The sequence below is a fragment of the Babylonia areolata genome, chromosome 12 (assembly GCF_041734735.1).
Source record: "Babylonia areolata isolate BAREFJ2019XMU chromosome 12, ASM4173473v1, whole genome shotgun sequence".
Lineage (NCBI taxonomy): Eukaryota > Metazoa > Mollusca > Gastropoda > Neogastropoda > Buccinidae > Babylonia > Babylonia areolata.
In genome coordinates this window covers 42,294,456-42,311,829 of record NC_134887.1, presented here as the reverse complement: position 1 = coordinate 42,311,829, position 17,374 = coordinate 42,294,456, and the positions used below count along the sequence as shown (strand labels likewise).

General features: G+C 43.0%; 1 protein-coding gene across 1 annotated transcript; it reads left to right on the top strand.

The window, feature by feature from the left end:
• The first annotated feature begins 1,574 nt into the window (after positions 1-1,574).
• On the top strand, positions 1,575-12,261 carry LOC143288218 (macrophage migration inhibitory factor homolog). The gene is made up of 3 exons (XM_076596566.1): positions 1,575-1,767; positions 9,716-9,888; positions 11,961-12,261. Exons 1-3 carry the CDS (start codon positions 1,660-1,662, stop codon positions 12,025-12,027), a joined length of 348 nt encoding a protein of 115 aa, XP_076452681.1. The 5' UTR covers positions 1,575-1,659; the 3' UTR covers positions 12,028-12,261.
• Positions 12,262-17,374: the final 5,113 nt, after the last annotated feature.

The window sequence follows — 17,374 nt, the reverse complement described above, 5'->3', positions numbered from 1 at the left end:
TAGTTAAGTTGTAGTGACGTCCTCGCTCAATTTCAAGTTCATGTGCACTTATTCGCAATCGTCATAATGCTCCTCTATGTTTAGTATTTTTGCAGCTGATCAGGTAAGGTTGTAATGTATAAGTGTTTGCAATTGTGCAATAAAAGGAGAGCCTTGAAATGGTCCCGTTCTTTGTGCTGTTCCAAAATTGAACATATTTATCCTGTAGTTTATTCATGACAGAATATTTTAGCCGCTGAATGTTGAGTGTGCCATGGTTTTCCCACACGTGAGGGAATCCAGTCGCAGCCAGTATCTTTTTGATAAAATTAAGCCAAGGAATTTTTTCCAATGAATTCATCGATAACTATATGTCATCATATGCTTGCCTCAAATAGCTATCTTCTTTTGATTCTATGATGTGTACCCAGAATGAGATGACCTGACACATTGCGGTCAGAGAAATGGGGTATCTGCCCAGCTCTGCCAGGACTGGTAACTTAACTGATCTTTTGTATACGCCCATTAAGCTCCTACAGAAGTTGACATGTACATTTTCTGATGGGCATTTTGCGGAGAGAAAGGCATCAAATTGGTTAAACAGCATAGAGGGCGTGGAGAAGTTTGTCGCAGTTTGATCAGTTGAATGGAAACCACACCTCAGCGCCGTAACTGAGAATTGGGGTGACCGGGCTGAAGTGTCAAACAGTTCCGTCATCACATCCAACTTTACTTCTTTCCCTCGCGCACTGCGTTTCAGAGCATGCGCTGCTTTGTTTCCTTGTTTGGCTAAGTGGTCTTCAGCAAGGTGAAAATTTCCACTCTTATGAAAAATAACTCCCAAGTAGTTGTATCTATCCGTCGTTTCGATGCAGTCATCGCCACATGAAAAGAGCACTGGTATTTTGGGGTCGTTTTTTGTGAAAATTACGACTTTTGTTTTGTCCCTGTTGATTTTAAGCCCCCATTGCAGGCAGTATTCATGTAGCTGGTCTAGTTTGTTTTGTAGTCCTACTTTTGTTGTCAAGAGCATCACAATGTCATCCGCATATAACAGATATGGGATTTGAGTCTTGGTTGTTTTGTTGATGTATGGTGAGGTGTCATCGTGTATATAGTCTCTTATGTCATTAATGAAAATATTGAATAGTGTGGGGCTAATAACATTTCCCTGAAGCACTCCCTTTTTAACTGCGATAGAATCTGTAAACCCATCGTTTGACTCATTTACCACATACAGTTGAATTTTGGTACATATCTTTTATAACGTGGAAACATTTTCCATTTATCCCAATTCTGTTTAGTTTCAAAAGAAGTGCATCATGCCATATATTTTCAAATGCCTTATTAAAATCAACAAAACAGCTGTAGAGAGGCCCATTTCTTTTATTTATGGTGTAGTCAATTATCTTTTTCAGGATGAATATGTGATCAGTGCTTCTGAACCCAGCCTGCTCTTTTATTAGTAACTCGTTTTGTGTGTGGGTGTGTGTGTGCGCGCGCGCGATCCCCCCCCCCACTCCACCCCCCCTGTCACGTGCACGCCGTGAATCTGAAACTGGATCGTTTCAAGGGAGGCAATGCTCAGTCCCGTTGTGACCAGAGACTATCTTCGCCGCAAGTTAAGTGCGTCATTGATTGGTTTGGATTGAAAATCATTTGTTGGCAGCAGCAGTCACGATGCCGGTGTTTGTGTTGAACACCAATCTTCCAGCGTCGGATATCCCGGCTGGTTTTCTGAAAGCCATGTCTGTGCTCGTCGCAAAACTCTTGGGAAAACCAGAGTCGGTGAGTGTGAAGTCAACTTACCGGATTTGTGTGCGTGTGTGTGTGTGTGTGTGTGTGATTGATATGGATACTTATATAGCGCCTATCCTCGGTCAGAGACCAATCTCTAGGCGCTTTACAAACATGGGGTCATTTGCACAACAGGCTGCCTACCAGGGTAGAGCCGACTGATGGCTGCCACTGTAAGCTCATCATTCATTTCCCATGTCAATGTCATTCAGTCAGATTTCAATGTCAGGCATGCACACTGAGACAGACATGTAACATTAATTTCACATGTAAGAATGTTTTGTTTATTTACCCCACCATACATGCAGCCATACTCTGTTTTTATGGGTGTGCATGCTTGGTATGCTTTTTGTGACGCGTGCCGAGTATTTTGAGTTGGACAAACAACACTAGAGCACTGGCAATGAAGTTTTCTTTTAACTATAATTAACACAGCTTGTAACAAAACACAACCAGCAGACCGTTGAACTAACTGTCGAAACGCGATCTGGCATGCGAGACTCGAAAGCGAAAGGACGACTCGTGTCGTCTGCAATGTGACATCTTACATCTCCCTCCTTTTAAATGGACATAAAGCACGTTCGAAGTGTGCCAGTAAATTATCTTTTAAAGTCTTTGGAAATAACCGAGGGGGAGACTTAAATCAATAAAATTAGCTCATGCACCAAAATTGAACAATGTCATTTTCTTTTTTCTTTTTTTTTGTGTGTTTTTTTTTTCCTTCCTTTCTTCTTGATTGTCTTTCTGTTATAAATAAAAGGAAATACAGTTACTGAGTTAGAGTAACTTCATGCATAGTACAGGTGCAAGAACTGTCTCAGTATCTGTAGTGGGCAGGAATGTTGACAGCACGTCCACTCCGCGTTGTCCGGACTGGCATTGCTGCTGGATGGGAATCAGGTTGACTTTGTCTCTGGGTGTCAGCCTGAGGTTGTCCTGGAGGTTCTGGGTTGTCTTGAGAACTTGGAACATCAGGACTGGGACTGTCATCAGGCGGCTCAGCAACAGGAGTTCTGGGAGTGTCAACAGCTGTTCCACTGAGGCCACTAGGGAGAAACATAGATGATGACAGATGAAGGTGTTTTCTGTTTCGTCTGTACTGGTTGCCAGAAGAAGTCTGTATAACGTATGAACGTTCAGCAGCTTGGTTCAGGACTGTTGCAGGGTTAGACCACTTTCGCTCATGATCTAACTTCTTGAGGACGACATCGCCTGGACGAAGTTCTGGCAAGACTTGAGTTCCATAGCTTTTGTCGAAGTGTCTTTTGTTGTTTCTCTTTGCCCTAGCATCATTCTCAATGACAGTGCTCTTCTTTAACAGTTTTGGTTGAAGGTTGGATCGAAGAGTTGGGAGTGTTGTACGTAGACATCGACCCACGGCCTGTCGGTGCTGTTGCTGTGGCACGGTATGAGAGTAGAGCTAGGAATGGATCCTCTTGTCGCAGAATGTGTTTGGCAATCTGCACTGCTCTCTCTGCCTCTCCGTTTGCTTGTGGAAAGTATGGACTGCTGGTAGCATGTGTAAAATTCCACGACTCTGCAAAACCTTTGAATTCAGTTGATATGAACTGTCGGCCATTGTCTGTCACAATCAGTTCTTGGATCCCGTGATGGGCAAAGATGTTTTTCATGCTCCCAATGACACTTGCTGTGGTGATATCAGGGAGATGTGAAATCTCAAGGTATCTTGAAAAATAGTCCATGAGCACTAGAAATTGTTTGCCCTTGTGTTCACATAAATCTGCTCCCACTATCTGGAATGGATACTCTGGTAGTGAAGTTGGAATCAGAGGTTCTCTCTTTTGGGTGGGTTTCTTTTCTTCACAGTGCCTACAGGTCTGAATTTTCTTCACAATGTCTTGACTGATACCAGGCCACCACACTGAAGAGCTGGCTCGTTCGCGACATTTTGTAATACCTTGATGTCCTGCATGAATGATTTCCAGAGTCTCTTTTCGCAGTGATGTCGGGATAACAATTCTGTTGCCCTTGATGAGTAGACCTTTGTGTGTGCTCAATTCGTTTCTTACAGCAAACAGCTCATGTAGGTCTGGACTGACCTGACTCATGTAGATGGGCCATCCTTTCTCTGTGTATTCAAGTGTTTTTTTGAGGACTCGATCTTCAGAAATCTTGGACGCAATTCCTTCAAGACGCTTGTCTGAAGCTGGCCATGATGATCGAACACAGTCGAGGTGAGCTTCAACATCGTCCATCATCTGGTAGATTCGCTGACTTTTCCTTCCTGTCTGTCTGTGGGCTTCTTGAAAGCGTATCGGCAACCACTAGCAATTTTCTAGGAGAGTACTTTGCTTTTGGATTGAAGCGCATCAGTCTTATGAGCAGTCTCTGACATCGTAGAGGAGCCTCATGAAGATCTTTTGTGTTGATTAGTGGAATCAGGGGTTTGTGATCAGTTTCAAGTTGAAACAACTCAAGTCCAACCAAATATTTTTCAAACTTTTCGCATGCCCAGACAGCCGCAAGGCACTCTTTCTCGATTTGAGCGTAACCACGCTCCGCTGGTGTCAGTGTCCTTGAGCAGAAGGCTATCGGCTTCATGATCCCATTGTGCTCTTGAAGAAGGACTCCACCAAGTCCGTAACTGCTAGCGTCTGAACTAACAGTTGTTGGTTTCATCAAGTCAAAGAACGCAAGTGTAGGCTCTTGTGACAACTGTTCTTTCACTTTGCAAAATGCTGTAGACTGTGGCTCATCCCATGACCATTCTCTGTCATTCTCAAGCAGCTGACTCATTGGTTGAAGTGTCGTAGACAAATTTGGGATGTAGCGGCCCAAAAAGTTGATCGTTCCGAGAATTCTCTTCAATTCAGTGACATTCTGTGGGTCAGGCATGTTCTGGATAGCCTCGACTTTGGCTGGATCAGGTCTCACGCCCTCTTCACTGATACGATGTCCTAGGTACTCAGTCTCCCTTTTCCGTAGCTCTGCTTTCTCTTTGTTGAGTTTCAGTTCAACTGATTCAAGTTTCTTGAGTACGCTGCCAAAATGCTTCTCATGGGAGACGTCGTCTTCACTGTATATTAGAATGTCATCAAAGTAACAGATGACGTTTTCTTCACCTGCCAAAATTTCCTCCATAGTTCTCTGAAAGATTTCTGGGGCCGATGAGATTCCGAATGGCAGTCTCTTGTAGTAGTATCGACCACAGGGTCGTAATGTGATGAACGTGGTCAGCACTGCAGTCTTTTCATCCAGTGGTAGCTGCCAGAAACCCGACGTTGCATCAAGTTTGCTAAAGATTTTAGCTTTGTTCGGTTTGTGTAGAACATCATCCAGGGTTGGAAGCATGTATCTCTCACGTTTGACGGCTTCATTTAAACGTTTGAAATCAGTACAGATTCTTACGTTGCCATTCTTCTTCAAGACTGGTACCATGGGTGCACATCAATCAGTAGCTTCTGTGATTTCTTCAATGATGCCATTTTTCTTCATCCGTCCCAGTTCTGCCTTCACCTACTCAATGAGAGGTATAGGAACTCTGCGTGCTGTGCCTAAACTGTAGGGCTCTGCATTTTCTTTCAACTGTATTTTCACTGGTTTGCACTTGACTGGTTGGTCATCAAGGTCTCCGAAAACTGATGATCTGACGTTGTCTAACTTTTCCGTTCTCTTGACAAGTCCAAGACCACAAGCTGCACTGCGACTAAGAAGATTGTCAGTATCTGCATCCACAACAAATATGCACAAATCAAAGTTCGCAATATCACCATGCATCACTGATGTCATAAACTGACCATGGCCTTTCATTATACCATCCGGTGATTTCAGTGTTGCTTTACTGGGATTGAGAGAGGGTCTGGGGTAAAGCTTGTTGTACTGGACCAAGGACGTGACAGAAACATCTGCTCCTGTATCAATTTTAAACTGACAGTTTTTTCCACAAATGTTCAATTGTGTGTGCCATGGAGGTTCATTTGAATCAACAGAGCCAAGAAAGTATGTAGCAGTATCTTCAACAGAGGCAACATTGTGGTTGCGGCTGCGGCAACAAATTGAGAAATGGTTTGGCTTACCACAGCTGCGGCATGTCTTTCCCCGTGCAGGGCAGTCCAAGTCTTTTATGTGAGAGTCTCTACCACACCTGTCACACTTGGGATGATGTCCACCTCCACCACGTCCACGTTGAGTCGAGTGTTGACCACCACGAGCACCACGATATCTGCCACAATGTTCATTGTGAAAAGAACCACGACCAGCATGTCGATGACCACCAGCGTTGCCATGGGGATTGCCCTGGTAACCACCTGAATGACCACCTCTGGAGTTGTTCCGGACTGCATCTACTGCTGAAGCACGTTGTTCTAACATCTGCGCCTTGACTTGTTCATGTTGACGGGAAATTTTTGTTGCACACTTCAAAGTTAGGTCTGGTTGCAACTGTAGTTTTTCTGAGAGTTGTCTGCCTATCAAGCCAACAACCAGTCTATCACGTATAGCTGACTCTTTATCTGGAAACTCTGCATGTTCAGCAAGGTCATACAGTACTCGTATGTATGTTTCAACATTGTCATCAGAACGCTGACAACGTTGGTGAAAAATAGCTCGCTCATGAATAACATTCACTTTCGGGTTGAAATGTTCGGCAAACATACGAATGACGTCATCGAACGTCGTGTCTGCTTCATTTGGTGGTGGATCTTGTCCGTCACAATGTCCAGAATGAACAGTAAAAGTACTGTAAATCTTTTCTGCATCTGCACCCATGCTATAAATTAATGAACTGGTCTGCACATCAAATGTTTCTCTCATCAACTTGGTTGCTGTTCTGTATCGTAAGAACCTTTGACGCCATGTGGGCCATTGCTCTGGTTTGCTAAAATCAAAGTCAGTCGGAGGCTTGAAAGACATAATTTCTTGCACTTATCTTTTAACTTCTGACTAATTCCGTTGACCGCTGCCACCATGTGACGTGTGCCGAGTATTTTGAGTCGGACAAACAACACTAGAACACTGGCAATGAAGTTTTCTTTTAACTATAATTAACACAGCTTGTAACAAAACACAACCAGCAGACCGTTGAACTAACTCTCGAAACGCGATCTCGCATGCGAGACTCGAAAGCGAAAGGACGACTCGTGTCGTCTGCAATGTGACATCATCTTACACTCTTGTTTTCAGAACCCACCAAACGCTGACAAAGATTACAGGATCTTTTAACATGTGTATTTGATCTTCTGTGTGGGTATACACATAGATTACAGGATCTTTTAACATGTGTATTTGATCTTCTGTGTGGGTATACACATAGATTACAGGATCTTTTAACATGTGTATTTGATCTTCTGTGTGGGTATACACATAGATTACAGGATCTTTTAACGTGTGTATTTGATCTTCTGTGTGGGTATACACATAGATTACAGGATCTTTTAACATGTGTATTTGATCTTCTGTGTGGGTATACACACAAAGGGGGTTCAGGCACTAGCGGGTCTGCACATTTGTTGACCTGGGAGATCAGAAAATTCTCCATTTTTTACCCACCAGACGCTGTCAGTGTCACTGAGATTCGAACCGGGGACCCTTAGATTGAAAGTCCAGTGCTTTAAGCACTCGGCTATTGCGCCCATCTCAGTAAAGTGCCATGAGAACCACATATTTTGTGTGTTAGTGTTGTATAAATGAATCCCTTTTTTGTTACTTGTGAAATGTTTGATTAAATTTGATCGTGATCTGTATGGTCAGTGAACCTGAGGAGGAGGAATAACGTGTCATTGTTTTATATCGTTTGAGATCAGTTTGTTTGTGGTTCTCACTGAATAGAATAAAGTGTCATTGTTTTATATCGTTTGAGATCAGTTTGTTTGTGGTTCTCACTGAACAGAATAACGTGTCATTGTTTTATATCGTTTGAGATCAGTTTGTTTGTGGTTCTCACTGAATAGAATAAAGTGTCATTGTTTTATATCGTTTGAGATCAGTTTGTGGTTCTCACTGAATAGAATAAAGTGTCATTGTTTTATATCGTTTGAGATCAGTTTGTTTGTGGTTCTCACTGAATAGAATAAAGTGTCATTGTTTTATATCGTTTGAGATCAGTTTGTTTGTGGTTCTCACTGAATAGAATAAAGTGTCAGTGTTTTATATCGTTTGAGATCAGTTTGTGGTTCTCACTGAATAGAATAAAGTGTCAGTGTTTTATATCGTTTGAGATCAGTTTGTGGTTCTCACTGAATAGAATAAAGTGTCATTGTTTTATATCGTTTGAGATCAGTTTGTGGTTCTCACTGAATAGAATAAAGTGTCATTGTTTTATATCGTTTGAGATCAGTTTGTGGTTTCCACTGAATAGAATAAATTGTCAGTGTTTTATATCGTTTGAAATCAGTTTGTTTGTGGTTCTCACTGAATAGAATAAAGTGTCAGTGTTTTATATTGTTTGAGATCAGTTTGTGGTTTCCACTGAATAGAATAAATTGTCAGTGTTTTATATCGTTTGAAATCAGTTTGTTTGTGGTTCTCACTGAGTAGAATAAAGTGTCATTGTTTTATATTGTTTGAAATCAGTTTGTGATTCCCACTGAATACAATAAAGTGTCATTGATTTATATTGCTTGAGATCAGTTAAGTTTCATTGTTTTATATCGTTTGAGATCAGTTTGTGATTCCCACTGAACATATCCCCCACAATAGTTGGCTAGATATTTTGGTACCACTTAGCACTGACATTGAAATGTGAGCTTGTACTGTACAGCCTCTTAATATTTATCCCATTCTTCATGCAGAAGGTGTTTTAATGTCCACAAATCATTATGGGGATTTACTTCCCATGATGAGAGGAAGTATGACTCTTTTGTCGTCTGTTTTAAGGTCAACATTAAGAGAGCAGACCTCTCAGGCACAGAGGAGTGTATGCTTTCACAGAACATTTGTTTCTGTTGGTGAAGGTTAAAACAGTGGCAGGAGAGGACTGGGCCTGCTTTGCAATGTTGGTCCCTAGACACAGTGGATATATATGTGGAGTGATGGCCTAGAGGTAAAGCGTCCACCTAGTAAGCGAGAGAATCTGAGCATGCTGGTATTTTCTCCCCCTCCACTAGACCTTGAGTGGTGGTCTGGACGCTAGTCATTTGGATGAGACGATAAACTGAGGTCCCGTGAGCAGCATGCACTTAGCGCATGTAAAAGAATCCATGGCAACAGAAGGGTTGTTCCTGGCAAAATTCTGTAGAAAAATCCACTTCAATCTGAAAAACAAATTAAAAAAAACTGCACGCGGGAGGGGTGGGGGGGCGGGGGGAGGGGGGGGGGGAGTGAGGTGCTGTAGTGTAGCGATGCGCTCTCCCTGGGGAGAGCAGCCCGAATTTCACACAGAGAAATCTGTGGTGATAAAAAGAAATACAAATACAAATATATGAATTCACTGCCCAGATGGCCATGGATTAAAAGGCTGTAGAACCTCTAACCTTTTAACCAGAATAAGCCAGTTTGGCAACCATGCCTGTGACATTGCTCTCAACAGCTTCACCCCACCGTGTTTCACTTACATATATGAACAAAATTATCTGTTTAGTAATGACTGTACATCTGTATTTACTGGTTTTGTAAAAAAACCCAAAAAAAAACAACCAAAAAACCACAATTTAGCACAACATTCTGCCACTGTCATTGTTGTTGCTGCAGTGATTGTTGTTATTTTCCCCCACTTGATATTAGATATTGTGTTTTGTTGCTACTGTCATTGTTGTTTACTTGTTGCTGCAGTGATTGTTGTTATTTTTCCCCACTTGATATTAGATATTGTGTTTTGTTGCTACTGTCATTGTTGTTCGCTTGTTGCTGCAGTGATTGTTGTTATTTTTCCCCACTTGATATTAGATATTGTGTTTTGTTGCTACTGTCATTGTTATTCGCTTGTTGCTGCAGTGATTGTTGTTATCCCCCCCCCCCTCCCCACATTGATATTGTGTTTCAGTATATGTGCGTCCGCGTGAACCCCGGCCAGATGATGACTTTTGGAGGCACAGACGCACCGTGCGGTTTCATAGAGCTGCAGAGCATTGGGTCCGTGGGCGGCGAGAAGAACAAAAAGCTTGTGGCGGAAATCAGTGACGAAGTGGTAAAGCAGCTGAACATTCAGAAAGACAGGTAAGTGTTGGGTGCTGCCAGAGAAGGGGGGTTGGATGGGGGGCGGGGTCAAGGAAGGGGGGTTGGATGGGGGGGCGGGGTCAAGGAAGGGGGCGGGGTCAAGAAGGGGGGGGTTGTAGGGGGCGGGGTCCAGGAAGGGGGGTTGGATGGGGCTGGGGTCAAGGAAAGGGGGTTGTAGGGGGCGGGGTCAAGAAGGGGGGTTGGATGGGGGGTGGGGTCAAGGAAAGGGGGTTGTAGGGGGCGGGGTCAAGGAAGGGGGGCGGGGTAAAGAACGGGGGGTTGTAGGGGGCGGGGTCAAGGAAGGTGAGTTGGATGGGGGGTGGGGTCAAGGAAGGGGAGTTGTAGGGGGCGGGGTCAAGGAAGGGGGGTTGGATGGGGGGCGGGGTCAAGGAAGGGGAGTTGGATAGGGGGTGGGGTCAAGGAAGGGGGGTTGTAGGGGGCGGGGTCAAGGAAGGGGAGTTGGATGGGGGGTGGGGTCAAGGAAGGGGGGTTGTAGGGGGCGGGGTCAAGGAAGGGGAGTTGGATGGGGGGTGGGGTCAAGGAAGGGGGGTTGTAGGGGGCGGGGTCAAGGAAGGGGGGTTGTAGGGGGTGGGGTCAAGGAAGGGGGCGGGGTCAAGGAAGGGGGGTTGGGTCAAGGAAGGGGTGTTGTAGGGGGCGGGGTCAAGGAAGGGGGGTTGGATGGGGGGTTGGGTCAAGGAAGGGGGGTTGTAGGGGGCGGGGTCAAGGAAGGGGGGTTGGATGGGGGGTGGGGTCAAGGAAGGGGGGTTGTAGGGGGCGGGGTCAAGGAAGGGGGGTTGGATGGGGGGTGGGGTCAAGGAAGGGGGGTTGAATGGGGGGCGGGGTCAATGAAGAGGGGTTGGATGGGGGGTGGGGGTGGTTGAATACTGGTTTGGTCTTTTTCCAGACTTGATAGTTGAGCATTCTTACTATGTTGTAATTATTTTTGCACCTAGGATATGTCATGTGCCTGTTGGCAAGTTTTAGTTTTGTATGCCTGTTATCATTAAAAAAATAAAACAAAAAAACAAACAAAAAAACCCAAACAAACAAAAAAACAAAAACAAAAAAACACGCCTCTGTCAGTTTTTCAACAGAGGATTAAACAAAAAAACAAACAAAAAAACAACTAACCAGAACATAAACATGACCATATATGACACAAAAAATAATACATTAAAAAAACAACAACAACAACCACACACACAAAAAATAAACCAACCAGAACAAAAAATGAAAAAATACATATATAATTTTTTGTGTTATATATAATTATGTTGATGTTCAGGATTTGTTGTTGTTGTCTTTTTTAATCCTCTGTTGAAAAACTGACAGAATGGTTTATGTGCATAAAATTGATGAATATGACTGCACTTGTGTCTGCTTTTCATTTCCCTTTTTTTTTTTTTTTCCCTTTTTTTTTTGTTCAGCTTCAGCAGGTTGAAAATTTAGTTTTCCGGTTCTGACACGGCCCTGTGTGGCCGGCTGGACTGTAGAGATAGCTACACAAGATAGTTGGGTGATGAAGCTGACATAAATCTGTGTGCAGTTTAGCCATTGATGGCTCTCTGTCACAGAGTGAACACTGTCCAAGCATAATGTTGAAGGTTTGAGACAGTCCTAATGATTAGATATCAGCAGTTGTAATTTACCACACACACATTCACATGCATGAACACACATGCACACACCCACCCACATACACACACACACACACACACACACACACACACACACACACACACACAAGCATGCACTTTTAAAACACACACGCACATAAGTTCAGAGTGCAGAACCTGAGTTATTCCAGGACACTGAAAAAAGAAGAAATTAATAAAGAAAAAATATCCCAGTCTCTGTCAAGCTCTTTCTTTATCTCTTCTTTTGTTGCATGAATTTTGAAAAGAAAAAAAAAAAGAGAGGATCTTCTTCTCCTTCGTGGGCTGCAACTCCGACGTACGCTCGGATGTACACGAGTGGGCATTTACGTGTATGACCGTTTTTACCCTGCCATGTAAGCAGCCATACCCTTTCTGGGGTGAGAGAGGATATGATATCATTTCTGTATGTTTCAGATTTTATATCAAGATCACTGACATAAACCGCAGTGACGTGGGATTCAACGGAAACACCTTTGGGTAGTAGGGAGTCAGGAAACGGGGTGTGCCTTTCACTGTGCGGAGAACAATGGTGCCATCTTCTGCCAGCCTTACACAGGACAGTTGTATAGATTTTTTTGATTGGTTGAAAGTTTAAGGCACAGTGTTGTCAGAGAATAATAATGATTGGTTGAAAGTTTAAGGCACAGTGTTGTCAGAGAATAATAATGATTGGTTGAAAGTTTAAGGCACAGTGTTGTCAGAGAATAATAATGATTGGTTGAAAGTTTAAGGCACAGTGTTGTCAGAGAATAATAATGATTGGTTGAAAGTTTAAGGCACAGTGTTGTCAGAAAATAATAATGATTGGTTGAAAGTTTAAGGCACAGTGTTGTCAGAGAATAATAATGATTGGTTGAAAGTTTAAGGTACAGTGTTGTCAGAGAATAATCATGATACAAATAAAAAGTTGAAAACTGGAAAGGAAAAGAAAGAAAAAAAGTTTGTTTTGTTTGTGTTGGGTGCATTGTTCATGAGGATTATGTGTGTTTGGGAAGTATAGGTGCTTTTGTTTATGAGCAAGGAAGTATGTCATGAAGTTGTGGTCTGTTGTGCTTTCTATTTTTCTGTCTCTCTCACATTTCATAAGAGTGTGTGTGTGTGTGTGTGTGTGTGTGTGTGTGTGTGTGTGTGTGAATGGTAGATGGAGAGGGTGGGGGGGAGTAGGCAGGTGGTGTGCAGGTGTGTGGCTTTGTAAATGTGTTTTTTCTTCTTCTTCTGCTTTTCTGATTGTTATTGTATTTATTTTTGTTTTGTTACAGCACATTGAACATGAAAAGAAAAAGAATACATATATATATATATATATTGGTTTTGAGTGGGGTGGCTGGCTTCGGAGGTGGGGGTGCGGGGTGCGGGGTAATTGCGCTTTTTAAGAATGAACAATCCATTATCAGTTGTGTGTGTGTGCCACTTTGTTTACCCAAGTACTGTACCCAGTATGTCAGACAACATTGATCAGTGCATGTAGCCAGTATGTCAGACAACATTGATCAGTGCATGTAGCCAGTATGTCAGACAACATTGATCAGTGCATGTAGCCAGTATGTCAGACAACATTGATCAGTGCATGTAGCCAGTATGCCAGACAACATTGATCAGTGCATGTAGCCAGTATGTCAGACAACATTGATCAGTGCATGTAGCCAGTATGTCAGACAACATTGATCAGTGCATGTAGCCAGTATGTCAGACAACATTGATCAGTGCATGTAGCCAGTATGTCAGACAACATTGATCAGTGCATGCAGCCAGTATGTCAGACAACATTGATCAGTGCATGTAGCCAGTATGTCAGACAACATTGATCAGTGCATGCAGCCAGTATGTCAGACAACATTGATCAGTGCATGCAGCCAGTATGTCAGACAACATTGATCAGTGCATGCAGCCAGTATGTCAGACAACATTGATCAGTGCATGTAGCCAGTATGTCAGACAACATTGATCAGTGCATGTACCCAGTATGTCAGACAACATTGATCAGTGCATGTACCCAGTATGTCAGACAACATTGATCAGTGCATGTAGCCAGTATGTCAGACAACATTGATCAGTGCATGTAGCCAGTATGTCAGACAACATTGATCAGTGCATGTAGCCAGTATGTCAGACAACATTGATCAGTGCATGTAGCCAGTATGTCAGACAACATTGATCAGTGCATGTAGCCAGTATGTCAGACAACATTGATCAGTGCATGTAGCCAGTATGTCAGACAACATTGATCAGTGCATGTAGCCAGTATGTCAGACAACATTGATCAGTGCATGTAGCCAGTATGTCAGACAACATTGATCAGTGCATGTAGCCAGTATGTCAGACAACATTGATCAGTGCATGTAGCCAGTATGTCAGACAACATTGATCAGTGCATGTAGCCAGTATGTCAGACAACATTGATCAGTGCATGTAGCCAGTATGTCAGACAACATTGATCAGTGCATGTAGCCAGTATGTCAGACAACATTGATCAGTGCATGTAGCCAGTATGTCAGACAACATTGATCAGTGCATGTAGCCAGTATGTCAGACAACATTGATCAGTGCATGTAGCCAGTATGTCAGACAACATTGATCAGTGCATGTAGCCAGTATGTCAGACAACATTGATCAGTGCATGTAGCCAGTATGTCAGACAACATTGATCAGTGCATGTAGCCAGTATGTCAGACAACATTGATCAGTGCATGTAGCCAGTATGTCAGACAACATTGATCAGTGCATGTAGCCAGTATGTCAGACAACATTGATCAGTGCATGTAGCCAGTATGTCAGACAACATTGATCAGTGCATGTAGCCAGTATGTCAGACAACATTGATCAGTGCATGTAGCCAGTATGTCAGACAACATTGATCAGTGCATGTAGCCAGTATGTCAGACAACATTGATCAGTGCATGTAGCCAGTATGTCAGACAACATTGATCAGTGCATGTAGCCAGTATGTCAGACAACATTGATCAGTGCATGTAGCCAGTATGTCAGACAACATTGATCAGTGCATGCAGCCAGTATGTCAGACAACATTGATCAGTGCATGCAGCCAGTATGTCAGACAACATTGATCAGTGCATGTAGCCAGTATGTCAGACAACATTGATCAGTGCATGTAGCCAGTATGTCAGACAACATTGATCAGTGCATGTAGCCAGTATGTCAGACAACATTGATCAGTGCATGTAGCCAGTATGTCAGACAACATTGATCAGTGCATGTAGCCAGTATGTCAGACAACATTGATCAGTGCATGTAGCCAGTATGTCAGACAACATTGATCAGTGCATGTAGCCAGTATGTCAGACAACATTGATCAGTGCATGTAGCCAGTATGTCAGACAACATTGATCAGTGCATGTAGCCAGTATGTCAGACAACATTGATCAGTGCATGTAGCCAGTATGTCAGACAACATTGATCAGTGCATGTAGCCAGTATGTCAGACAACATTGATCAGTGCATGTAGCCAGTATGTCAGACAACATTGATCAGTGCATGTAGCCAGTATGTCAGACAACATTGATCAGTGCATGTAGCCAGTATGTCAGACAACATTGATCAGTGCATGTAGCCAGTATGTCAGACAACATTGATCAGTGCATGTAGCCAGTATGTCAGACAACATTGATCAGTGCATGTAGCCAGTATGTCAGACAACATTGATCAGTGCATGTAGCCAGTATGTCAGACAACATTGATCAGTGCATGTAGCCAGTATGTCAGACAACATTGATCAGTGCATGTAGCCAGTATGTCAGACAACATTGATCAGTGCATGTAGCCAGTATGTCAGACAACATTGATCAGTGCATGTAGCCAGTATGTCAGACAACATTGATCAGTGCATGTAGCCAGTATGTCAGACAACATTGATCAGTGCATGTAGCCAGTATGTCAGACAACATTGATCAGTGCATGTAGCCAGTATGTCAGACAACATTGATCAGTGCATGTAGCCAGTATGTCAGACAACATTGATCAGTGCATGTAGCCAGTATGTCAGACAACATTGATCAGTGCATGTAGCCAGTATGTCAGACAACATTGATCAGTGCATGTAGCCAGTATGTCAGACAACATTGATCAGTGCATGTAGCCAGTATGTCAGACAACATTGATCAGTGCATGTAGCCAGTATGTCAGACAACATTGATCAGTGCATGTAGCCAGTATGTCAGACAACATTGATCAGTGCATGTACCCAGTATGTCAGACAACATTGATCAGTGCATGTAGCCAGTATGTCAGACAACATTGATCAGTGCATGTAGCCAGTATGTCAGACAACATTGATCAGTGCATGTAGCCAGTATGTCAGACAACATTGATCAGTGCATGTAGCCAGTATGTCAGACAACATTGATCAGTGCATGTAGCCAGTATGTCAGACAACATTGATCAGTGCATGTAGCCAGTATGTCAGACAACATTGATCAGTGCATGTAGCCAGTATGTCAGACAACATTGATCAGTGCATGTAGCCAGTATGTCAGACAACATTGATCAGTGCATGTAGCCAGTATGTCAGACAACATTGATCAGTGCATGTAGCCAGTATGTCAGACAACATTGATCAGTGCATGCAGCCAGTATGTCAGACAACATTGATCAGTGCATGCAGCCAGTATGTCAGACAACATTGATCAGTGCATGTAGCCAGTATGTCAGACAACATTGATCAGTGCATGTAGCCAGTATGTCAGACAACATTGATCAGTGCATGTAGCCAGTATGTCAGACAACATTGATCAGTGCATGTAGCCAGTATGTCAGACAACATTGATCAGTGCATGTAGCCAGTATGTCAGACAACATTGATCAGTGCATGTAGCCAGTATGTCAGACAACATTGATCAGTGCATGTAGCCAGTATGTCAGACAACATTGATCAGTGCATGTAGCCAGTATGTCAGACAACATTGATCAGTGCATGTAGCCAGTATGTCAGACAACATTGATCAGTGCATGTAGCCAGTATGTCAGACAACATTGATCAGTGCATGTAGCCAGTATGTCAGACAACATTGATCAGTGCATGTAGCCAGTATGTCAGACAACATTGATCAGTGCATGTAGCCAGTATGTCAGACAACATTGATCAGTGCATGTAGCCAGTATGTCAGACAACATTGATCAGTGCATGTAGCCAGTATGTCAGACAACATTGATCAGTGCATGTAGCCAGTATGTCAGACAACATTGATCAGTGCATGTAGCCAGTATGTCAGACAACATTGATCAGTGCATGTAGCCAGTATGTCAGACAACATTGATCAGTGCATGTACCCAGTATGTCAGACAACATTGATCAGTGCATGTAGCCAGTATGTCAGACAACATTGATCAGTGCATGTAGCCAGTATGTCAGACAACATTGATCAGTGCATGTAGCCAGTATGTCAGACAACATTGATCAGTGCATGTAGCCAGTATGTCAGACAACATTGATCAGTGCATGTAGCCAGTATGTCAGACAACATTGATCAGTGCATGTACCCAGTATGTCAGACAACATTGATCAGTGCATGTAGCCAGGTGCTTGACAGGTGCTGTGAGTAATAATGATAATGTGGATCAAATAATAGTAATAATAATCATAATAAAAATGATAACAATAACAACATTGCAGACTGCTGCTCACAGTCACACCTCCGAGATAGGCAGCTCATGATATTTACTGACAACCTGTTCTTGTTATGTAAGTAAAATGAATCCCTAATACATCCAGCTTTTCTTCTGTTTTTAAATATGTGCTCTCTCTCTCTCTCTCTCTCTCTCTCTCTCTCTCACACACACACACACACACACACACACACACACACACAACGTGG

Bases quoted from the DNA above. Each gene is read 5' to 3' on its own strand.
- LOC143288218 (XM_076596566.1), top strand. From the start codon at position 1,660: ATGCCGGTGTTTGTGTTGAACACCAATCTTCCAGCGTCGGATATCCCG. The intron at 1,768-9,715 runs GTGAGTGTGAAG...ATTGTGTTTCAG, and splicing joins TCTTGGGAAAACCAGAGTCG to TATATGTGCGTCCGCGTGAA. The intron at 9,889-11,960 runs GTAAGTGTTGGG...TGTATGTTTCAG, and splicing joins CTGAACATTCAGAAAGACAG to ATTTTATATCAAGATCACTG.